This window comes from Canis aureus, chromosome 21 (genome assembly GCF_053574225.1).
Source record: "Canis aureus isolate CA01 chromosome 21, VMU_Caureus_v.1.0, whole genome shotgun sequence".
Lineage (NCBI taxonomy): Eukaryota > Metazoa > Chordata > Mammalia > Carnivora > Canidae > Canis > Canis aureus.
Window position 1 is genome coordinate 56,054,784 of NC_135631.1, and position 24,865 is coordinate 56,079,648.

Sequence of the window (24,865 nt, forward strand, 5' to 3'; positions counted from 1 at the left end):
GCCTTGTCCCTGCTCTCTCTGTCTCTAATAAATAAAATTAAGTCCTTAGAATAAGATGGCGCCCCAAGGAGCACCTGGGAGACGGGCCCCAAGCTTCCTGGAGCTCACGCCCTTGGGACAACGGATCACACGGGGAGTCCGTACGCTCCTCCGTTTCCAGCTCAGGCCAACGCCCGTCCCCCAGTGGCCGCTGTCGTCACCCTCGGCAAAGAAACGGCAAAGAAACGCCCAAGCCGGCATCGTGGGGCGACGCAGCGGGCCACCAAGTCACCCCTAGAACCCAAGCTCCGCCCCCCCCAGGCCGCCTCGCCCGGCGGTCCCCCAACTCACATCTTGTCCTCGTTCAGCAAGGCGCCTCCGTACGGGTGGCTGAACAGCGTTATTCCTGCGGAAGACATGTCACAGGGTGAGCCTGCGAGCCCCGGACCCCACGGCAGCCAGACCTCTGGGCCCCCACGGCGCCCCCCTACCTTCCGCCCAGGCCCCCCAGCACCCACCCGGGCCCGGGCCCCTCCCCTCCATCCAGACCCCAGCACCCACCCGGGCCCCTCCCCTCCGCCCAGGGGCTCCGTGCGTTAAGTGCATCTTTGAGGATATTTTCAAGGTAAGACGGGTTTAGGGGAACAAACCCCACTGGTAAGTGCGGGGAGCTCTGCGCCCCCTCACGGCTGCTCAGAGACGATGCCGACTCCCGAACCCCACGGGCCGCAGGGGGACCTCTGAGGATCCGCATCCTCCCCACGCACCTGTCGGCGCACAGGCCTCGACCTGGACCCGGGGCAGCTGTGCCCGCGCAGGGGAGGGGCGCACAAAGGGGGAAACTGAGGCAGAGGCACGTGGTAGGGACTCCCCAAGGCCACACACGGCCGACTGAGAGCCACAAGCCTGATTCTCTAGATCCCAGCGCACCCCGTTTGTGGGAAACCACTGCGGTCCGCGTAGCCTCGGGTGGCTGCCCTGAGGAGCCCCCGCGTCAGCCACGAGGACTGCAAGGGGCTCTCGTCGCCTCGGCGGTTGACAGAGAAGACGTCTGCCCGCGTAGCTCCGAGTGCACTTGGTCATCTGATTGCTGTCGGCACGCGCGGCGAGGAACAGGCCCACGCAACGCACGACCCTGAGGCACGGGCTCCCTCTGCAGCACTCGTCACGGCTGCCACGGCTCTCGGTCGGCACAGCCCCTGCCTGGCTCCTCCTCCTCCACAGCTCCATCTACGCAGCACACCCAGTCCTGCCAGGGGCGGGTCAAGCCCGGGGCCCCACTGCGCATCCTGTGTGCTCCGCTGCCTCCCATCCCAGGAGGGGACCGGGGACAGGAGACGGCCGGGCAGGGGAGGGACGAGCGCGTGTGAACTCCGGGCCATTTCCGATCATTCCAGCGTGGCTCTTCCGTGGCGCATCCACGCGGTGCCGTCGGTCCTTGGGTGGCCACAGAGCCCGTCGGAAGTCACCTAACCAAGTGCTCACGACAGAGGTGATGCGTCCATGACGGCCACCTCGTCTACTCAGCCTCCCCACTGACGTCCGGGCCCTGCTCTCCCCACCGGTAACACGGTACGCATCGCCGTGGACGGCCGGGTCCCTCTCCATGGACGGCTGGGGTCCCTCTCCATGGATGCCTGGGGTCCCTCTCTGTGGACGCCCGTGGTCACTCTCCATGGACGCTCTCCGTGGACACCCGGGGTCGCTCTCCGTGGACGGCCGGGTCCCTCTCTGTGGACGGACAGGGTCCCTCTCCACGGATGCCCGGGGTTGCTCTCCATGGATAGACAGGGTCCCTCTCCGTGGACACCCGGGGTCGCTCTCTGTGAATGGCTGGGGTCCCTCTCTGTGGACACCTGGTGTCCCTCTCCATGGACACCTGGGGGTTACTCTACGTGAACACCTGGGGTCCCTCTCCGTGGACACCCGGGGTCGCTCTCCGTGAATGGCTGGGGTCCTTCTCCGTGGACGCCTGAGGTCCCTCTCCGTGGACAGCTGGGGTCCTTCTCCATGGACACCTGGGGGTTGCTCTATGTGGACACCTGGGGTCCCTCTCCGTGGATGCCCAGGGTCACTCTCCATGGACGGCTGGGGTCCCTCCCCGCGGACGCCCGGGGTGCACTCTCTAACGAGAGGAAAGCTCTGATCCTCTGAACCACTTGCACCGACCGACCTTGAATGACCTCGGCCTCTGCAGCTGCCCCACACTCCCGCGGTGCTTTGCGACAGGACCGGAGACGCAGGCCCCGAGGACACTGCCCACTGCCCCCTGCAGCTGCCGGCTCTTTAAATTCTCTCCTTTCCCCAAAACTAACACTAACCTTGGCTCCCATCCGTCTGAACTTTATGATTTCATGTATTTTTCCTCCGCGTCGTGCCAGAGGCCCGGGGAACGCCCGACTCGGGGGAGCGCTCGGCCGCCAGGTGGCTTGCCGGCGACCGCCCTCCGCCCTCCAGCCCGGGCACCCGTCCTGGTCCTCGCGCTCATCCTCGGACACAGGGGAAGGCCGCCGGGGAGGCGCACAGTCCTCCCTCTGTCGGACGAGGCCAGGCGGGCGACCAGGCCGAGCCGGACCCCGGCCCTGAGCCGAGAGGACAGCACGACTCCCTCGTGGCTACGACCTGCTCTCACTCGACCTCGGCCCGGGGTCCCGGCCCCAGGACGCAGCTCTCGACTTGCGGGAGTCGTGGGGTCAGGGCTCTGACGTCAGCCTGACCTCGAGCCCAGGGCCCCAGAGCCCGCCGGTGGCCGGTCCCGCTGGGCCTCGTCCTCTGAGCAGCGCAGCGGGCTGACGCGGCCGCCCTACAAGGCCCTCGTCCGCGCGGGGACGCCGCGGGCACCGTGTCTCCTGGGGACCCCCGCGCTCGAGGCCCGTGCGCACCGCCTGCTGCCCTCCCCCGAGACCCACTGCCCTTGGGCACCAGCGTGTTTCCTTCCGCGTATTCCCCACCAGCTTCCCACGCGATGACGGTGCCGCCGAAGGATCCAGCCTCGCTTCATTACACACTTGGTGGGAAACAAACCGGGAGGAAAAAGATAAAGTGGGGTAAGGTGAGGACACCCGGGAAATCGCTTTGGATTTGCTTCCCTGGAATTGATGCGGAAACAGGAAACGCTGTGAGTAAAGCCGGCGGCTGCGGCCCGTCCATGCTCCTACAGCTGGCTGCTTTCTTGAATTTTTTTTTTTTTTTTGAGAAGCTGAAAGAATTTGATGAATTGCAGCCTGCCCCACGCAAGGGAGGCAAATGACATCCCCTTAAGTCAATCAAGTCACTCTGGATTCCGGACATGACCTTGGGTCAATTTTTCCAAATAAGCTTCTTTTTGCTTTCTTCCTCTTTCTTTCCTTCCTTCCTTTCCTTTCTTTTCTTTCCTTTCTTTCTTTTCTCTCCTTTCCCTCCTTTCCTTTCTTTCCTTTTCTTCCTTTTTCTTTCCTTTCCTTCCTTCCTTTCCTTTCTTTTCTTTCCTTCCTTTCTTTTCTCTCCTTTCCCTCCTTTCCTTCCTTTCTCTTTTCCTTCCTTTCTTCCTTTCTTTTTCTTTCCTTTTTCTTCATTTTTCTTTCCTTTCCTTTCTTTCCTTTCATTTCTTTCTTTCTTTTCTTTCCTCCCTTTCCTTCCTTTCTTTCCTTTCCTTTCTTTTCCTTCATTTCTTTCCTTCCTTCCTTCCTTTCCTTCCTTTCTCTTTTCCTTCCTTTCTTCCTTTCTTTTGCTTTCTTTCTTTTTTCTTTCCTTTCATTTCTCTTTCTTTTCTTTCCTCCCTTTCTTTCCTTCCTTTCTTTTCTTTCCTTCCTTTTTCTCCCTTTTTCTTTCCATTCCTTTCTTTCTCCTTTCTTTCCTCCCTTTCCTTCCCTTCCTTCCTTCCTTTCCTTCATTTCTTTCTTTCCTTTCTTTTCTATGTCTATCATGAATAAATAAAAAATAAAAAATAAAATCTTTATTAAAAAAAAAAAGAGGAATGATTCTCGCTCCCGTGAGACGGTGAGGCCCTCAAGAGGGAACCTGTCACCGTCCCTCCGCCCCACTGCGCAGACGGGGCCCGAACGGCAAGAGCGTGGGGACACTGTGCGACGCCAGAGGCCGACCCCCAGAATCGTGTGACTCGTGCGTTCACGCACAAAGAGGCTGCCCTGGGAAGACCTTCTCATCACGCTTCGCGTGCATCGGCTCCGCCGTCTTTGCACTTTCCCCTTCAGAAACGTTGGCTTTTGAGCAGTGAACGCGCCTGCACGGGACGGGCCATTACCGTATCGTCTCCAGTCCTCGGCAGCGGGCACGTGTCTCCACAGAATGAGATTGTTGAGGTGATTCAAGTAGGAAGGCAGGGCGTGAAAGCCCTTCTGGTTGTACCACACCTAAAACACACAAGAAAACACGTAATGGGTCTCGTGAGGTCAGTCCCACGCCGTCAGCTACCCCGAGACACAAAGGACGTGAGTCCACGGGCTTCAGCGCCTGAACGTCGGGCCCGGGCGCAACCCCGCGGGCCGGCAGCAGGCAGGCCCCTCACTCTGCTAATTTCACATTCATCTCGAGCATATAATTTGCAGCTAAAAATAGATTAATTTTCCCCAGAACAAATGTGAATGCTGCTCTATAATTATATTTTCACAGCGAAAAAGGAACCTAAACCCATCATTTTTTCTTTCTTTCTTTCTTTCTTTCTTTCTTTCTTTCTTTCTTTCTTTCTTTCTTTCTTTCTTTCTTTCTTTCTTTCTTTCTTTCTTTCTTTCTCGGTCAGTAAGCTAATAAAATTTGACCTGCAAATTAAAAGCAAAGAAAATGATCAGAAAAAAAAACGAAAAAGATTACTTTCAAATTAATGACTGAACACGGAACATTATTTCTCCAAATACATTGACCTGAACGTTCGCCAAGCACGGAGAATAGAGCAGTGCGGCTGTCTGTCGGGAGGAAGAGGACGGAGGAGGAACAGGAGACGAGGCCGGGAAAGCCGAGATAACAGAGCAGAGCAAACACACTGATGGGACCTGTACTGAAGGATATCGCTATTCTAATGGACTCTTTTCTATTTTTTTATTTATTTTTTTAAGATTTTATTTATTTATTCACACAGGGAAAGGCAGAGACCCAGGCAGAGGGAGAAGCAGGCTCCATGCAGGGAGCCCGACTCAGGACTCGATCCCAGGACCCGGGGTCACACCCCAGGCTGAAGGCGGCGCTAACCGCTGGGCCCCCGGGGGCCCCTGGGCTGTACATTCCGTTGGGGGAGCTGCTGCACGCTGCGAGGACCCCACGACCCCGCTGGCGGCCCCGGTCTTCATCCCGCCGGCTGGACGGCTCGTTTCTCTGGACGGGGCCGTGTTTGGCAATGGGATCAGGGCTGCCACCCGGCAGGTCCCACGAAGCATCCAGGTCCCGCAGTGGCAAGGCCACCAGGCCTCACGCCCCTTGCAGGCAACCACCCCCCCACATCCTCCCAGCACGACCCAGTTCCCGCCAGCTCCCCAGTGGCCACAGCCAAGCGGCTGAGAGCCACGAGGTCAGGAACCACCACTCGCGTCACATAGAAAGGCAAGGCGAGCACGAGATGGGTCGCGGGGCGCCCGGCGCCCACCCCAGTGAGCCGCCCACAAAGGAGACCCCCGACGGCCCTCACCAGCCCGCCACTGCACCTCCACCTTAAGTCGTTCTTAATGTCACAGAGGATCGTTCGCTAATTCTGGGTTTTTGTTTTTTGTTTTTTGTTTTTTTGTGTGTGTGTTTTAACTGCAAAAAAAGAAGAAATCGCTCTTGGCACTAAGCACAGACCGCAGGACAGTCTAGGCTCTTCTGGGGGAGCGTGGGCGGACCCAAGGTCCTGTGACACCAGGGTTCCCTGAGCGGCATCACTGGGGGCAAGGAGGACAGACCACGGGGTCTCTTCCCTTGGTCAGGGGCTTTCTATCCCATTTTGTTCCAGTTGTTTAATTTTTATCTTCAAAGCAGGGTGAGAGGGTCCCTGGGGGGCTCAGCGGGGAGCGTCTGCCCTTGGACCAGGTCGTGACCCCTGGGTCCCAGGATCGAGTCCCCATCAGGCTCCCTGCATGGAGCCTGCTTCTCCCTCTGCCTGTGTCTCTGCCTCTCTGTGTCTTTCATGAATAAATACATACAAATGAAATATTCTAAAGAAAAAGAAAGAAAAGGAGGGAAAGAGCGCAGCGTGCAGGAAGCCTGATGCAGGGAGGAGAAAAAGGAAGACCTTTACCTTCGCCACAGTGTCGGGTTGGGATGCATCTGGATCCGCATCTTGAGCAGGGATCCGTGCTCCGAACGTCCAGCCTCCAAGCCTGGTAACAGGGGCGGCTGTTAGTACTTTAACTGCTTTTTTTTTTTAAAAAAAGATTTCATTTATTTATTAGAGAGGGAGAGGGAGAAGCGGGCTCTTCGGTAAGCAGGGAGCTGCCACAGGGCTCGACCCCAGGGCCCTGGGAGCACCCCTGAGCCAACGGCGGACGCCCACCCTGGGATCCGTGCTTTGATCAGTGAGCCAGCACGTGCAGCCGGGGGGCATTTCGTCACCACCCTGATGGCCCAAGAGCGGCTCCAGGGTCAGTGTGACCTGGATCCCAACCACACAGGTGCTGGGGACGCAGGGGGCATGGCGGGCGCGGGAGCCAGGCGTCCACCGAGGACCCCAAGTATTCAGCAGGGAGGGCCAAGGCTTCCACACAGGGACGCGCCGTCCGGGGCCCGCACGGTGAGGAGACGCGGCCGACCAGGCCCCGACCAGGCCCCGACCAGGCCCCGACCAGGGTGAGGATGCACGACCCCCGGGCGCGGTGCACTCATGCGTTCACTCGTTCATTCACTCAGGGTAGAAGTCGTCGGAGAGACGGCAACCGGGGGCCTTTTATGGGCCACGGATCACTGAGTCCCTGGCAAGCAAGCCCTCAAGCCCTCGCCTTGGAAAACAGATTCCGGGACGCGTTTGGGGATACGAGGTGAGCTGGGGACCTGCGGTCTCGGTCACCCGAGCGTCTGAGCCTTGGTCTTCAGCTCAGGTTGTGATCTGGGGGTCGTGGGATGGAGCCCCCCCGGTCGGGCTCTGCGCCCAGCACCCAGCACGGGGTCAGCTTGGGATCCCCGCCCCCTGCCCCTCCCGCCGTGCACACTCGCTCTAATAAATCAATCTTAAAAATCAAAAACAAAACGAAGGAAGAGGTGGGCAGCAGGAGGGGGAGCGTCCAAGGAGGGGACTCCTCCTAGGCCGTCCCCACTAAGAGGGAGACGGGTCGAGACGCTCCCGACACGGCCTTGGTCTCTGAGCGGGAAACTCGCCTCTGGCGCCCGGAGCGAACCTCTGCGGGCGGCATTTGCACCCGGAAGGAGCCTCACCGCGGCCCACAGCATCTCTTGGCGTCTTTAGGAGCGTCAGGGCCGAGCCGGTGACTGGAGGGGAGACGCGGGGACCGCGCGGACCCACCTGGGCTTGGCGGCCGGCAGCAGCAAGTACTCCTCCAGCGGGAAGGCGGACAGGTTCAGCAGCGTGTGGCCCAGGCGGTCGGTCAGGTAGGGGGCCCCGGCGCTCGTGTTCGCGCACTGCCGGCGGTCCGAGGAGGCAAGGCAGACGGGTGGTTAGAGCCCGCGCAGGCTTCCCGGCCTCACAGCGCGCGTCACCGCCCGCGACCCCCTCCCCGCCACTACCTGGGCCTGTGACACGGTCTGGTCTGTCGGCCCCGTATGCGGCGCCCGCCACCCCGACCTTCGCCCTCCGTTCCGCTCGGGAGCTCACGGCCTTTCCCGTGCGTGCGAGGGCGAGACGCCCACGGAGGATGGGGCTTCTGGTGGACTTGGGGAGCCCCGGGCCCCGCGGAGAGGGATGCGAAGCACAGATTCAAAAGCCCATGTGTCTCGCAGAAGCGCCGGGCGTGGAGGCCGAACCAGTTCTCGTCCAGCCCCCGCGTGGAAGGCCGGCGGCTGCACCGAGTCACAGGATGGAGGCTGCAGAGGGGCCCTGCCCGGCCGCCGTGGGGACCCAGACTCCGTGCCGGGGAAGGTCAGGAAAGAGAATCCACGGCGGCAGAGACGGCCGCAACTGGCTTCAGCTGCACAGAAAGGTCCCAGTGACGAAGCTCCGTGCGCTCAGACGCGTCCTCGGGTTCTCTTTCCAGCCTCGCCCGTGCGGCTCCGTCCAGACGCGCCGTCCGGCCCACGAAGGCCAGAACCTGCCTGTCGGCTCCGTCCTGGGGCACAGGCTGCAGACGTCGTTGGAATCAGCACCTCGAGGTGGGGCTCTCCAGGGTTGACGGGCACGTGTGTCCCCAGAAGAGGGGGCGGACAGAAGCAGGGAAGCCGGCAGGGTGGCTCCAACGGCCGCCGCCTCCAAGCAGGCAGACCTGACTGCGTCTCCGTGAGCGGGTGCCAGACTTCTGACCCCAGACAGTGACAGCACGGACTTGCCGCTTTCATGCACCGTTGTGACGAGTCCCCCGCGCAGCCACAGGAAGCAAGCGCACCCTCCCCCGTGTGTGGGAAGCCACCTGCTTGCCGACGGCCACCCCTGAGTCCTCCCGGGCTGCCCTCCAGGCAGGTAGGCCCCAGAGCAGCCCCTCATCCTCGGGGCCCAGCCTGATCCCCGGCCCCTCGGCGCGTCCCCTCATGGCATGTCTGCAAGGTCACGCGTCCCGTCCAGCAGAGCTGACCCCGCAACACGGTCGTGGGGTCACAGGAACTCTCGGGTTTGCCTGGAGCCCAAGGGGCTGGACACGGGGCTTCGGGGGGACATAAGCGGAGACAGACGGTCTGCGTCCTTAGGACACTCGGGTTCCCGGGCCGGCTCGACCCCAGGGGGCAGGGTCTGAGGTCCAACCCGGTGTGACCCAAGGGACGCAGGTGCCACAGGCAAGGACTCAGCGGTCACATAAGCCACAAAACATGCTGGGTGTGTGCTGGCCCAGCCCTGTGGACGGAGGGCAGTGTCACCCCGGCACCGCGGGCAGGAGGGCAGGGGTCACCGGGAAGGTCACAGCGCATGGAGGGCAGGGGTCACCAGGAAGGTCACTGCACACGGAGGGCGGGGGTCACCGGGAAGGTCACCGTGCACGGAGGGCAGGGGTCACAGGAAAGGTCACAGCGCATGGAGGGCAGGGGTCACCGGGAGGGGCGTCGCGGGCGGGCTGCAGGGGGACCTCGTCAGAGGCAGCTCGTCCGCAGGGCCAGGCTCGCGCGTCCAGGGAGCCGTTGCGCCCGCACCCGTTTCCCTATGTGCGTGTCCCCGGAATCTTGCCGCTCACACAAGGTGGCGTGACTCTGGGGACAGCTGAGTCCTTTGCCGCCGCCCCCCAGCCTGGTGACGCCAGATCCGAGGTAGCTCGTAAGGGAAGGCGCAGATTTAACAGAAAGGGAACAGTCGCAGAGCAGGGGATGGACGACGGCGGCTCCACAACCGGAGCGCGGGGGAAGGGCCGCCGTCGTGCCTGTGGGCCTGGAGCCGAGGCCGCGGGCTGTGCCCCGGGGGAGCTCCCACAGGCTGACCCGGCCGCGGGGGCCCGGGGGCTCGGGGCGCAGGCTGGGTCGGGCACCTCATGCGCCTCCCCCACGGGGCTGCCACTCGCCGCCCGCGTCGGGGGTAAAGCGGGTCCGTCCAGGGCATGACCCCCGGGGTCGCTCCTCGGCAGGGAGGGCCGTGTCCCGGCCGCTGAACGCGGAGCGCCGAGAGCGTGTTCTCCGTGGGCCGTGCTTTCCTGACGGCGGCCGCCGCGCACTCGTGCCCGCTCTCCCCTCCCTCTGGGCACCAGGGCTGCACGCGAGCCCCGCGCCGGTGCCCGACAGGCCGACGCTCGTTATTCGTTCCGTCAGGAGATGCCGCTGAGGAGAGTCCCCGCGGTCTTCGGGGGAATTTCAGCTCATTCACCTGCGCGGACGGGATGGCGGGGCCCCTCCCTCGTCTCTGTGAGCGACCCTAATCCCAAAAACCAGGCGGTATCTCAGCTTCTAAGGAGTCACTCTCCATGCTCACGTAGGCACGGGACGAGGCTTGAGGTCATCCTCCTTAAAATTTGGGGAAATTTCTCGCCAAAAGGCAATTCTAGCTTCTTCATCACGAATTGAGGAAGATTAATTCGCTTGAAAAATGCCATCGGGGATGTTATCCTGGTGAACAGCAGGGCCACATCCATGTCACATACACGTCCACTCCAGGCCCAGTCGGCGAAGCATCCGCCCTCGGCGCACGTTGTGATCTCGGGTCCTGGGATCGAGTCCTGCGTCGGGCTCCCTGCTCGGGGGAGTCTGCTCCTCCCTCTCCTCCCACCCGCTCCCACCCTCCGCTCTGCTGTCTCTCAAATAAATAATACCTTGAAAATAGATGAATAAAAAGTAAACATCCACCCTCCGTAACGAGACTTTTCCAAAAGCCAGCTGGTGCCGTCAACCGGGAGGCTGCGGAGACACTCCGAGTCACGTTACAGACGGAGGGAGCCGACTGCTGCTACTTTCTAGACTCACCAAAGATGCAACACGCCGTACAGACCTACCGGGCAGCCGCAGGAATCCCGGGCTCGCGGGGCAGACGGGGGGTCCAGGCGCCAGCATGAAGCATTCATCCTACAGACAAAGGAGAGGCCCGGGATGATCTCTCAGACCACAGAGCAGTTTTATTCCCACAAAAGAGGGCTGCGTCAGCCTCGAGCCGTCCGCACGACAGGCATCTCCCGCTGCACAAGGCATGGCTCGTACATTGGTTTTCACAGCTGGAGCTGCTAATCTGATGACGATGTTTTATTACAATGACAGTATTTCCAGTCTATTAAATGACGCTCACTTGGTTGGCTGTGCGGGATGGGATGTGCGACCAAGGCTCCCGGGTGGGGGGCCAGGGGACAAGGGGCTGGGGGGCCGGGGGGCCAGGGACGTACTCCAGGGCTGGAAGGCTAGGGGGTTGGGGGCCGGGGGGCTGGGGATGTGCTCTGGGGCTGGGGGGCTTGGGGTTCAGGGGTGTGGGGATGCGCTCTGGGGCCAGGGGTCCAGGGACATGCTCTGGGGCTGGAGGGCTGGGGGGCTTGGGGGCCGGGGGGCCGGGGATGTGCTCTGGGGCCGGGGACGTACTCCAGGGCTAGAGGGCTGGGAGTCCAGGGATGTGCTCCGGGGCCGGGGGACTGAGGGGCCAGGGATGTGCTCCAGGGCTGGAGGGCCGGGGATATGCTCTGGGGCTGGGGGGCTTGGGGTCCAGGGGTCTGGGGATGTGCTCCGGGGTCAGGGGGCTGGGGACGTACTCCGGGGCTGGGGGCCGGGGATGCTCTCCGGGGCTGGGGACTGAGGGGCCAGGGGGCTGGGGATGTGCTCCAGGGCTGGGGGGCCTGGGACACACTCCGGGGCTGGGGTCCGGGGACATGCACTGGGCCGGGGGCTGGGGGGCCGGTGACACACTCTGGAGCTGGGGATCCGGGGACATGCTCCAGGGCCGGGGGCTGGGGGGGTGGAGGGTTGGGGACTCGCTCCAGGGCCAGGGGGCTGAGGAGCCAGGGGTCCAGGGACGTACTCCAGGGTTGGGGGCTGGGGGACCAGGGACTGAGGGGCCGGGGGGCCAGGGGTCCAGGGATGCTCTCCGGGGCCAGGGGGCTGGGGACATGCTCTGGGGCAGGGGGACTGGGGAGCCAGCGGTCCAGGGACAGGCTCCAGAGCTGGGGGTTCGGGAGTCCGGGGATGTGCTCCAGGGTGGGGGGGCTGGGGGGCCGGGGCCACACTCCAGGGCCGGGGCCACTCTGACGCCTCAGGCCCTGCTCTGGAACCAGCTGGTCCGGGCAGCACTGCAGCAATTAATAAGCACGAGGAGCTGCCGATTCCGCTTCGAGGCGGGACGCAGCAATTTAACGGGCACTTAGAGAGGAACAGCGCAGACCGGCTGCCCGCCCGGTGCTCCTGGGACCTGGCGGCGCTCCCGGCAGCTCCGGGCAGCTCTCAGCCGCGGCACGCCCGTTCTCGTGTTGCCGCCACCCGTGAATACGAGGTCGCTCGGGAACGTTACCAAAGCACACTCACCACCGCCGGCTCCACTACCGAGCTACACTGTCCCCTCGGAACTCGGTTCAGAAGGGGAGACACACATCTCCCGAGCAACGGCCACCCCGCTGGGGGTTTTGCCGACACCTCCTCGTGGGCCCCACTTCTCGGAAGAGAAAGGGGAGGCCCTGCAAGGCCTGAGGTCACCGGAGCGGGGTGGGTCCCCGGGTCCCTGGGCCTGCGCTCGAGGCTCTGGGCCGGGCGGGACCTGCCCCCGACCCGCCGCATCCCCGGAGCCGGGCCCCTGCGTGTCCACGGAGCCTGACCTGCGCACTCCCCGGGCTCGGCCCCAGCACCCGCCTTGCGGGGCCCCGGAGACACAGGTCGCCAGCTGCTGCAGCCTAGGGGACCGAACCTGGGGACCGCGGGCGCTGAGGCCGCCGGTGACACCGCACGGGCTGCAGTCTAACCTGGGGAACCACCCTGCCCCTCGCCCCACCGGGCCCCAGAGTTCCGGGGACGGAATGGCCCATCTCCCACGAGGAGGGGAGGCGGCTCTAGACCAGCGACTCCGCAGGACGCGACTAAGCATCCAAATCCACCAGGCTGCTTCCGAAAAGGGGCAGCGTCGAGCTCGTCCTGAAGATCTAATCACAAAGGCAGGTCAAGAACCATCACCGCATCCTCCCAGGTGACCCTCAGAGGGCTCACGGGGAAGTGGCCGGTTCCGGGAGAGGCCTCAGGGCAGGGAGATGGAGCCAACCCCGAATCCAAGACCGGCTCTCACTTAGGGAAGGGAACCTCCGGGTTTCACGGAGAACCTTTGGCCTCCACCTGGGACCTTAGCAGATCAGACCTGGTTTTTGTCACCTGGGCAGATGCTGACACAAGCGTTGAGCGAGATGGGGTCAGGGCAGGCTGAGCGGTCATCGCGCACCGATGACTAAGTGCTGGTGGGCAGCAGGCCCGGCCCTCTGCCCCGAGGCAGGACGACAGTCCCCACGGCAGGTGCGCTCCCTTCTCACCGGGGAAGCTGCCCTGGGAAGCCAACCCTGTCACTTCCTTCCTCCCGACCCCTCCCAAGCCCACACCCCTGGGTCCTCTCAATTCTCAAACGTATGGCTTCTTTGTCTAAAAGGTGTCAAGCGGCTGCGGCTGCGTCTCTGCCGTGAGCCCCCTCCCATACTAACTACCCTTGCTCTTCTCCTGTTAATCTGCCGCAGCTCGATTTAATTATGAGACCAGGCAGAGAACCTAGAAAAGAAGCAGGGACCAGCCTCCAGCCCCTCCATCTGCAGCCTTGTGGGAGGCAGCCCCCCGCCAGCCCCGGCCTTTTGTCCTGGTGACCAAGGCACAGGGCAGGACAGGTCGCTGATTAGGACCGCTTGAGAGGAGCCCCCGTGGATTTCACCAAGAGAAAGGAGAAAACCAAACCACAGATCCCGAAAGAAAAGAAGGGCTGAGCAGAAAACGAAGGAAGGAAGGCCGGACTGAGGGAGGGGCCGAGTCAGCGGGGCCTTAGGGAGGGGCCTGCAGGGGGGATCCCTGCTGTCCTTAGGGCTGAACCTACATTTTTTCCCCCTCTTGAGAGATTTGATAAGGAAATCTCCTTCTGGGCCGCCTGGGGGCTCCGTCCATGCAGCATCTACCTCTGGCTCAGGTCATGATCCCGGGTCCTGGGATAGAGTCCGGCCTCAGGGTCCCTGCTCAGCGGGGGCCCCCTCGGCCGCCACCCTCGCTTGTGCTCGCTCTGTCTCTCTCGAATGAATAAATAAAATCTTAAAAAAAGAAAAGTTCTTTTATCTGCCAGCCAGCTGAGGACAGGAGGTCCCCGAGCTCCCGTCAGTTTCTGCCACCGCATGTCACGTCCCGTGAGGCTCAGCGCGCGGGAAACCAAGGCATCGCCATCGATGCGCCCTCTGTAAGCGGGATGGCTTTGGTTTCCAACCAGACTAGAGTGGGGCAGCATAATGAATTTTCTATTAATTCTTCCTTACTGAGCCCACTAATAGTTATTTGCTCCCGAGCTAATTGCCCACATGACTAATGTGAAAGATGTGTCATCACTAATTAGGAAAACCTACTGCCAATATTGCATTATTGTCTGGATTGTTCTATTTATTACCCCAAAACGTACACTCCGGTACTTAATCCATCATTGTGGTTTTATCACTTTCCCCACGTGCTCTTCCCAGAACTGTAAATTCCTGAGGCAGGGCCAGATCCAGCATCAATCCTGGCTCCGACGGCAGCCCTGTATTTACAGCAGATCCTCGATAAGTAACAGCCAAGCAAACGTAGTGAAAATTGTTTATGAAGAAAGGCAGACTTTCACAAGTTTCATCAAAGAGTCCTCTCAATGCAATCATTTTCAAATCTTAGAAGAAAAATTCGAAAAAAAAAAAAAGAAAAATTCGCCAAAGTAATTCACCCCCAAATGGACTAAACGTTTTCTTGTAAAAAAACAAAAAACAAAAAAAAACATCTTTTCATGCGTGCAAGTTTTCCCAAAAAGTGAATAAGTTAATGCATGTCTCATATTTACTTGCTATTTTATACTTTTTACTTTGGGGTTTTATGAAACAAATTGAACGCTATTAATTATTGATTATTGATTATTTTTCTAATATATAATATAAAGCCTGTGTTTGCCAAGGAAGGAAAGGGGCAAGTATGCAGCCTAACCTACTCCTTAGGCTAATGTTTATTTCCAGTTATTTCGAGTCATTTAAATTTGTTAGTGGGGGCGGCACCTGGGTGGCTTAGCAGGTTGATCGGTGGGACTTGATTTCAGCCCCTGGTATGATCTCGGGGTCATGGGATCACACCGCCCCATCCCAACAGACTCTGTGCTCACCCTCTGTTCCTCCCCACTTTCTTTATCTCTAAAATAAATGAACAAAATCTTTCAAAAATAAAATTAATGAAGTAATAAAATAAAATATAAAATATATGTAATATAAATAAAAATTAAATAAATAAAATAAAAATAAAATAAAATAAATAAAAATAAAATAAAACAATAAAATAAAATAAAAAATAAGATAAAATAAAATAAAATAAATAAAATAAAATAAAATAAAATAAAATAAACTTGCAACAGGCAAGACCAGTCAGGCAGGGAGATGGTGCTCTGGGTCTGCAGGGTTGGGGCTGCAGCGTGCACTCTGGTAAAGGCGTCTGATACTTACGGGTCTGGGTTTAAACCACCACAGAGCAGATCCTGATCTCCAAACTTCCGCAAAAGCACCTGGGCGAGTTCCTGGCCGTCGCTTCCGCTGCTGTTCATCCAAAGACAAAAAGAAAGAAGGCAGTAAGGCGCCGTGTGCTAGTGCTCATCGGGAGGTCACAGGGCAGCATGCCCTGGCTGAGCTGATGCAGGCAAGCAATTCCTCTGTCCGTGATGGCAGATAAAGCTAATTGTGGAGTCTGTATAGTAAAGCCAAACCAGCAATAAGATTAAGGATTTGCATCTTTATATACGGATACGGATGTTCACAGTGCATTACTGCTCTCATCTTTTCATTTATTACTATAATCCTGCCATCTTTGGCATTTTTGCATGGTTTTTAAAAGTAAATTTTAAAGGCCGCACAATGTTTCATCACATTAATATATTAAAATCTATTTAAAATTCCTCTTACTGTGGGAACTCTGGTTTGGTTTGAAAATTTGTTCAATCACCTAGCTCTGCAATGGAGCTTTGTATTTTTATGTTTTCTTATTTCTATATGTGAGCTATATGGAATGACATTTTCTTGGTAACAAGTCCTGTGTGTGCTTTAAGTACACATCCAATTATCATATTTATTTTACTGGAACAAGTGTCAGAAATCAGGTGATAGTTCAAGCAGCGTTGCTGAAAAAGAACCAAGCCCACCAGTACTGAATTTCCTCACTGAAGACATCGTCAGCGGTAAGACGTTCTATTCCTCTACCTTGGGGGAGGTGTGGAAACAAACTATATTACATTTTGTACATGGATCATAAGAGTCACCGTGACTTGAGAAAATGGAGAGGAAAAGACCACTTAAACCTGTCTAAAATGGGGCACCGGGGTGGCTCAGTGGCTGAGCGCCTGCCTTCAGCCCAGGCCATGACCCCGGGTCCTGGGATCAAGTCCCACGTCAGGCTCCCTGCATGGAGCCTGCTTCTCCCTCTGCCCATGTCTCTGCCTCTCTCTGTGTCTCTCATGAATAAATAAGTAAAATCTTTATTTTATTTTTTTAATTTTTTATTTATTTATGATAGTCACACAGAGAGAGAGAGAGGCAGAGACACAGGCAGAGGGAGAAGCAGGCTCCATGCACCGGGAGCCTGACGTGGGATTCGATCCCGGGTCTCCAGGATCGTGCCCTGGGCCAAAGGCAGGCGCCAAACCGCTGCGCCACCCAGGGATCCCTAAAATCTTTAAAAGTAAATAAATAAACCTGTCAAAGTTGGACTGATTGGGAATGACTTCATTTAAAGCAATTAAAACTCTGAATGACTATTTCCGAAAGAAAGTTGGTTTATTGTTTCTAGAACTTACGCCGTGTCATTCACACAATGCCTCTGAGTAGACACGGTCAGGAACACGTATCCCCAAGATAAGGAAAGACGATGTCTTCCTGGCATGATAGAGGACTCAGGTATAAGGGCGCCCTCAAATCTCTTTCTTGGGAAAGAAGCAGCGCATCAATCAACAAATGCACCAAAGGTTTGTTTTGAAGAACTCGGAACAGTAGCTCCGCTTAAGCAATGGAAGACCCTCAACTAAGGTTCAACCACGGATTCTTCTGATTGTCCACGGACTGGGAGATGCCAATTCCCAAATACGGTTGGGCTGCTACCAGCATCAAAGGTGGGGGGCGAGGCGTCAGGCCTACTGCACCCCACGTCCCTTAGGCGCCAATAAAAGCCCAAAACGAGAACCAATTTCAGGATTTCCGCGTGCAGCCCTCTCCCCAGACGGGATCTCCAACGTTCCTAACCCCTAGTGGGCCTCTAACAGCGATCTGCGGTTCCTCTGTTCCTCATTTATCAGCGGCGCCTCGTTATCTATGCGCTTTGAAACCCCCACACTCCTCGGGGCGGCCAGATGCGGCCCAACGGGGCTCCCAGGAGGCCGCACCCCCACCCGAGCCTAGCGGGCCCTGCCCGGCCCCCCACCTCCTGGCCCCTCCCATGCCCGCCCTCCCAGACCCTCCTGGCCCCTCCCGGCCTCGCCCACACCAGGCTCCCGCTGCAGGAAATACAGCAGAGCTTGAGGGTTGGGGCTGACCCCGGCCCACAGGACTCCCCGCAGCTGCAGCGGGAAGGCAGCGAGAGGCGTGTGGAGAGTCCCGACGGCGATGTTTCTCGGAGCAAACAGCCTCCCCGATACTGACAAATGAGAAGATCCTGTCACAAGCAAAGGGACATATTTCCCACTGAAATGTTGCCCATAAAAAGAAAACATTATTTGTGGCATCTTCGGAAAATACTCTGGATTGCTCTCTTTTGACCCATTAATCCAAGAACAAATATGAAAGTCTACAGTATTTTTTTCTTTCCAAGAAACACATATTGATCGATAAAGTGGCTTACTTGGAATAATTACCAAGTGCAAGTTTAAATGTCATAGTTTAGTTTCTACTAGATTTTTGCTCAGGTCTAGAGGTTGCCGTTGAAAAAAATAAAATAAAACAAAACCACCGTGGTTTTCAATTGTCCTTGTCTGAAAATTCAAATGCTTGTTCCTAAAACAATTGCTTTTTGCTTGTCTTCAAATTCTCGCCTATATTTCAATATGTTGTTAGAACCACGTGAAATCTATCATTCCCAGACTAGGAAGTTTAGAATCTGAGGTGATTCTTAAACGGGATACTGTTCCTCTCTCCAGGTTACTCACAAAATGTACTGTGCTTCAGAGTGACCCCGGGGACCTGCTGGAACAGATGCATGTTTCCAAACCTGACCCCAAAGAGGCTTCCTGCACCAAAATCTGAAGGTCTGATGAGAAGAAGATGGAGAATAAAGATCCAACACTCTACAAAGAAGAAATCTTATAAGATCAAGATCTCCTATTACATTATCTACAAAGGAAAGGGAACTGCGAGCCAGACGCCCTGCCTGGAAGCTTCTGGGGTGCAGGGCACCTGCCGTCTGCTGACCACGCTGAAGAAGCAGCATCCAGAGATGACATGCAAACCAAGGCACCATCCGCAGAGCAGGGCAGAAAGAACGGGAACTGCAGATCTGCATGACTTGCAAGTGGACCAGAGTGGACAAGGTGAAGTGGTTTGAAGTCACTTAAGAGGGGGAACGTGTGTCAAGTGTTGGGGCACGCTGGCACAACTAGGAAGCATGCATTATGCACCCCCAGCTTAGCTGCTGTGCATAGCTGTGCTCAGATGCAACATAAGGATCCGTAGACTAGACAGGAATACGCATGTGAGGGGGACAGGGTACGCCACCCCAAAATATGCCTCTTTGGCATAAACATTTTCTTGAGCTGGCTATTTTTAAGAAATACACATAAAAGCAGTGAAGGGGACGCGTATGTGCAGGATGGTAACCGCTTTGGAAAACTTTGGCATTATCTCCTAAAGCAAAAGATTCACATACTCTGGGCCACTGATTAGCAATTACATTTCTGGGACTCCACCCATGAGAAGCTCTTATATACGTGTAAATGAAGACCTTCACTGGAATATTCTAGAATATTCACGCAGCACTGTTCACCATCATAAGAAAGAAAAAAAAACTGGAAGGAGCTCCCAATGGCCACCATTAAGAGAAAAGACCAATAAGCTGCTGTGTTCACACAGTGGTACGGCGTCCAACGCTCAACACCGACAACATGTGGAGACGGGCAAAGGTGCAGAATCTCCGTGACGTTCTCAGCAGTGGAGAAGGCCACCCTCAGATGCGTGGGACCCTGCTGACCACTGAACAACACACAGACCCCGAATGTGTCTCAGCCAGAGGCAGAGGCGTGGGGTGCTGGGGTATGGATTCCATGCGCGGTCCTCACGGAGATGCTCATGACGTCCCCGACTCTAGGGGAAGCTAGCAGAGGGACGCAGGCCCTGTGTGGCCAGTTCCACATGGTACAAGCTCTGAGACGCTTACAGAAAAGGAACCCGTTTAACTTTGTTTTGCAGCTTAATCAACCCCAACAGGAAGATGTGACCCCTTTAGCGGCCCTCGGAACGGACCCCCAAGGGAACGGTGCCCCATGGAACAACCGTCTGGGGAATGCACCGGACACAGCCCGTTACATCGCACCATGGGGTGTAGCCTCGTGCTTCCGCCCTTCACTCTGCTTGAAGGCTAAGGTAGTCTCTGCTTGGAAGGCCTCCCGCACCTGCGGGAACACGTAGACATTGCAGGATTGTCCCGTTCCTCTTCACGCTGACCTGCACCTCTTCCTCTGTCTGGAGAAACGCTGCCTCCTACCTGCCCGGGGAGCACCCGGTTGTCACTGAGGACACTCGACTCAGGTGCGTAGGCTTCCAAAGGCCTTCCTGGAGCCCCGGGTGGGGCCCCGCCCCGTCCCCACCAGCACAACCCGCACTGTACGTGGCTGCCTGGTGTGGCATTTCTGAGACTTCCTTGTCCAGCTATTTGTGGGGTGATCTCTCAGCTCGGCCGGGAGCTTCCTGCGGGTAGGACTTGTGTCTGTGTCTGTTTGTGGAATGAGAAGTAGAGCCAGGGCACCTGGGTGGCTCGGGGTGGAGCATCTGCCAACGGCTCAGGGCATGACCTGGGTCCTGGGATCGAGTCCCGCATCGGGCTCCCCGCAGGGAGCCTGCTTCTCCCTCTGCCTGTGTCTCTGCCTCTCTCTGTGTCTCATGAATAAATAACTAAAATCTTTTAAAAGAGAGAATTAGATCCAGAAAGCTTGAGCGTTCTTTCCTTCTTGCCCCCACGAGGTGGTGTCACCCGAGGAGGTCCCCTATGTGTGTGAGTGAGGGGTCTTCAGGATGAGGACCCAGTCAGCACTGCTGCTTCGTTGTCCTTCTATTTCAACATCACCGCACCAAGCGCCAGGACAGGGTCCCCTAACTGTCGCTGATTCACGATGCGTTGAAGGCAACTGGATGGGGCTGATGGACCGTCCCCTGCGGGCTGTGGGAGGAGGTAAAATGCCTCCTAAGTTCAAGGTCAGGGAGAGAGGAAAGGACTGGAAATCGCCTGTGTGCAAGTACTCCAGGGACAGCTGCCCGGTGCTGGGCACCATCCAGGGGCGGCGTGTGGCGTCCGTCAGCGTGAGCTCCGCTGCTTGCCCTCCACGGTCTCCCACTGGAGTGCGCACTCCACGGGCGCCGAAGCGCAGCATGCACCAGCTGGTGAAGCACCCGGGGGTACGCTCGGTAAGGATGCTGAGGGGCCACTTGAACAGGACTTCAAAAGAGGCCACACGTGTGTAAGTTGAGCCAGGAAGAAAGGGCCAGACCGCGGCCTAGGGCAGAGAACGCTCCTGCGGTCAAGGTTGGATACGCAAGGTCAGGACAGAGTTCGGAGGCCCCAGGCAGCACAGGGCGGCGGGGCTCCCAGGTGAACTGGACAGGACACAGGCGGCCGGCACCCGGGCGGGCGGTGCAGGGAGCACCTAGTTCGTTCTGCTGGGGGCACGTTTCCCAGCCCGCCGGGGAGCACCATGTGCCTTCCACTCACCACCCAGAAGCACAGGTGATGCACCGGGGCCGCCCAGGGTATACCAGCAGCCCACGCGTCATTTCTGCCAGGAAATAAGCCAATTACTTTGCATTCACCATCCCTCCGAATCGTCTGAACAGAATAAGGTGCTCTGTGCTCTCACGGGATAAAGATACAGGGTCCGTAGGAGGAGTTACTCCTCCGTACAGACAAGAACGTGACCCATGAAATGTTCAAGGTGGACGTCGGGAGGCCACCAGGTGTCACTGCTCAGACGTGAACGTAGGTCCACCTACACCGCATCCCAGGTCCCGTCCTGCCAACCACGGTGCTGACGGATACACACCAACCATCACGCTCGTCGTCAACCAGTTTTTATTTCTGATTTTCCTTCCGCATGCGGGGTCTCGTTTTTGTAGAAAGCCAAGTCACTCTTTTTTTTTTTTTTTTTTTTTCAAAAGGTGACTAAAACGTTGGTTCAGCTGAACAGCACTGGCTAAGGCAGGTGCTATGAAAACGCGGACTGCGATGAACAGTGGCTGCCCACAATTCCGTGCCCATCCAGAAGGCCATGATGGGACCTTGCTTGGAAACGGGGTCTTTGGAGACATAGTTAAGGTGAGATCATAGGGGACCAGGGTGGGCTCACTCCAATACGGCAGAGGCCCTATGGGATGGGGATATTTGGCCGCAGGGACACGCAGGCAGAAGGCCGTGTGTAGGGCTTCCTCTGGCTGGGACTAGGTGGAGAAAGCAGAGACAGTTCGATGGTGGAAACACAGCTGACCACGGACCAGGGTGACGTCCACGTTCAGGGGGGACCCCGTGGGTTTTCCCAAGGTGCCTCAGGAGCACCCCTTCTCGTGAGGACCAAGCGCCCAGCCCAGAAGAGGGAGCCCTGGGGTCTCCTCCAGATGCGCTCAACCACACATCCGCAGCCACCTTTCCACGGTCCGCGCTTTGTTTGCACCTCAAAGTAGAGTCCTGGGCTCATTTCTGGAAGACTTTTTCCTGCTACATTTTATCTTGATCGTTGAGTTCAACTTCACAAATACTTAATGAAAGGAACCTTTTCTAGACGCTGGCTGCGGCAAGAGCTACCCTTAGAGGGATGAGTAAGCCTCGATCCTGACCCTCCAGGGAGCCATCCTGCGGGAAGGAAGACACGGATCTGCAGCCACGGGTCAAACCACCGTGGGATCCACGTGGCGTGGTGGCCACGCAGAGAGGGCGGAGGCTGAGGATCCCTGCAGGAGGGACTTCTGAGCCAGATTTTGCAAGTGGTCTTATCCCGAGGGCACCTGGAAGGTTCCATCGGTGAAGCCTCTGCCTTCAGCTCAGGTCACGATCTCAGGTCCCAGGGTCGAGCCCCACGTCGGCTCCCTGCTCAGCACGGAGTCTGCTTCTCCCCTGCTTGTGCTTTCTCTCTCTCAAGTGAATAAATAAAATCTTAAAAAATAAAAAAGTGCAGAGTGCCAGGTACCTGGAGCAGCAGCCACCGCACAGAAGCCTGAAGGACAAGGAGGCCGGGTTCGGACGTACCGTCATCATCCCAGGACAGTGGGGACAGACTCCGGGACCTCTTGCAGGGTCTCCGGATTTTACCCCGAGGTGTGCAGAGCAAACAGGGTGCACACAGCTGTGCCCGGGCTGCCCTGCTCAGAGCTGGACTGCCGCCTTCCTGCTTCCCTGGCCTGCCTGCCCGGCCTCAGGCCTGAACAAGCCGAGTCCCTGCCTCCTCTCTCTTTGCAGCTCCCAGTGGGAACGGGGAGTCCCGGAAGCCCCCCCTGAAACTAGCAGTTAGCTAGCAGCTGATTCAGGAGCAGGGGCTGTGGACTGGCTGCTTAGGCCCACAGCAGCCAAGATGCACTCCCTCTGCTCCGCTTTCTGGTCGCAGGCCCATAAGACGCGGCGCTCAAAATGGTTCTTCCTCGGCTTCTCAGCCTCGTAGGAGCAGACTCAGCTCCCCCTGCCTGGCCCCTCACTGGTCCCCCCATTGGACACCCCTCCCAGCACCCCCCTGCCCAGCCCCGCCACTGGCCCCTCCTCCCAGCCCCCACCCAGCCTCCCTGCCTGGACGCCCCACTGCCCCTCCCTTGGGCAACCCTCCCAGGCCTCCCCTGGCCCAGCCCCCCACCGTTGGCCCCTCCTCTCTGCTCCCCCACTGGTCCCCCTCATTGGACACCCCTCCTAGTGCCCCCCCTCCTGGCCTCCCCTTGGCCCCCACCTGAGCCTCCCCTGACCCCCCGACCGCCCCCTCAGCCCCCAGGACGTGGAGTTAGAGGCGTCCAGGCTACACACGGAGCCACGAAGGCCCGGGCTTTCTGGGCGCCGAGCACCAAGTCCCCTGTGAGGGGCCCGCCGGCCTGCGCACGGGCTCCTAGGTGCGTGTCCTCCAGGGCGTGCCTTCCTGAGTGGCCGACCTCAGAACTCTTAAGGGAATTCAACAGAGGCGCATCGCTGCCCTTTCCCGAGCCAGAAGGCCTTAGGACCAGGAGGCTGTGCTGAGGTCGGCCAGTGCACCAGGGGCCGAGACTCCTGTGTACCCTCGGGCCGGCCGGGCAAGGCAGTGGCTGCTGACACCACACGCAGGCCTGGATTCCTCGCCCGGCAGCCAGGAGTTCCGCTGGAGAGCACCGGAGGATCGCGATGCAAGTACCGCATGTCGCCCCTGGAGACCGCTCACAAGTGTCATGAAATGGGGATGCGCCCACCTGCAGAGCAAGAAGGCTGAGAGCCGCTGACCCCGGGCCGTGTGTGTGTGTGTGTGTGTGTGTGCAGGAAACCAAGGGGAATCACGAGCAGCGTGAAGCCGCTTGTCGGAGAATCATTGTTGGGCTAAGATGCAGACCCCGATGATCAGGTCAGCACGGCCTGGGCGGTCAGGAGATTCCCCGCCGCCGCCGGAGGGAGAGGAGCCAGGAGCATGGGTCCCGGGACGCGGGACCGCTCATCCTGGGACCCAGCACCCAGGACAAGGGCAGCCGGGGGTACACTCCTTCCGAAAGCAGCGGGACACACGTCAGATAAATAAATCAGACAAATAAAATCTTAAAAAAAAAAAAAAAAGGTTCTGGCTTTCCCTCTCCCCCTCTCCTTGCACATGCGCTCTGTCTCTCAAAAAAAAAAAAAAAAAAGGAAGAAAATATTGAAATATTCACCATATAACCTTAATTACTGCCGTAGAGGCCCCGTGTCCCACCACAGCCACACGGGTTAAAGCTTCAATATCTGACTGCAGGGGGACACCCAGGCCCCCGGGGGCTGGCAGCGGCCCTGATGCGTGGCCTCCCTGCCTTGCCAGCCCCATGGTGGCCTGACCGCGTCCCTGTGTGTCTCTGTGCGCGGGGGTGGGGGGAGACACAATATGCTGCCCTGTGGGCACAAGGATCACCATGAGCCGAAGGCACCTGACAAGCAGGTGTCGGAGACGCTCTCTGGCTGCACCGGGGGCCCCGTGGGTGAGGCACCTGCCTTCGGCTCAGGTCGTGACCTGAGCTCAGGCCCTGGGTGGAGCCCCGAGGGGAGCTCCGCGCTCAGCGTCTCCCTCGGCCTCGGCCCCACCCCCTGCTCATGCTCGCTCTCTCACGCTCTCTCTCACTGATTAATTAATTAATTAAATCTTGAAAAGAAGAAAAAGAGAACAGAAAAGCTCTGGCCTCGCCCCTATTTGCCGAGACGCAGCCATAGTCTGAGTGCCCCCCTCCCTCCACTCTACCAGGGAGCGGACCACCAGCCACAGGTGGAGACCTCTGGGCCAGACACACCCCCCGAGTCCGCGCAAGCATCCCTACCCCGACTGTGTGCCCCCCACTGGCTGCTCCCAGAGCGCGGAGCCTTTATCCAGCGTCCTGTCAAGTCTCTAAAAAATCATGGTTCTCTTGTTAAGATGCAGTCCCGAGCGCCCTCTTGAGCTATGCATACGCGGGGGCTCCCCGGTGCATGTACTCTGCACACGTTAATAAACTTGTGTTTGCTTTTTTCTTGGAAGAAAATGTTAAAATAAAATATCTCTAACTCCCAGGGCCTAATACGTCAGGACTGCATGACTTCTATGCAAAAATGAATGCTGGGAGAGCAAGGAAAATGCTTTCAGACGGACAAAAAAAAAAAAGAGAGAGAGAGAGGGAACAGGCATGGCATACAGTAGGTGCATAATAAACAGCAGCAAAAAAATAAAATAAAATAAAATAAAATAAAATAAAATAAAATAAAATAAAATAAAATAAAAATAAACAGCAGCGAGTAAACGAACCAAGGACTTTCTGGGGCTGCACACAGATAGGAATGGTTGGACCGTATCTACCTTGAAGACCCTAAT

At 57.8% G+C, this 24,865-nt stretch overlaps 1 protein-coding gene across 1 annotated transcript in view; it reads right to left on the reverse strand.

Moving 5' to 3' along the window:
• ABCA13 (ATP binding cassette subfamily A member 13) overlaps positions 1–24,865 on the reverse strand; it is a 233,896-nt gene that overhangs the window by 51,949 nt on the left and 157,082 nt on the right. The window contains exons 47-52 of the mRNA XM_077861791.1: positions 15,111–15,200; positions 10,455–10,524; positions 7,403–7,518; positions 6,185–6,266; positions 4,223–4,331; positions 331–385 (exon numbers count right to left, since the gene is read on the reverse strand). Of these exons, the coding sequence (XP_077717917.1) occupies positions 331–385; positions 4,223–4,331; positions 6,185–6,266; positions 7,403–7,518; positions 10,455–10,524; positions 15,111–15,200 (522 nt within the window). The remainder of the gene's footprint in view (positions 1–330; positions 386–4,222; positions 4,332–6,184; positions 6,267–7,402; positions 7,519–10,454; positions 10,525–15,110; positions 15,201–24,865) is intronic.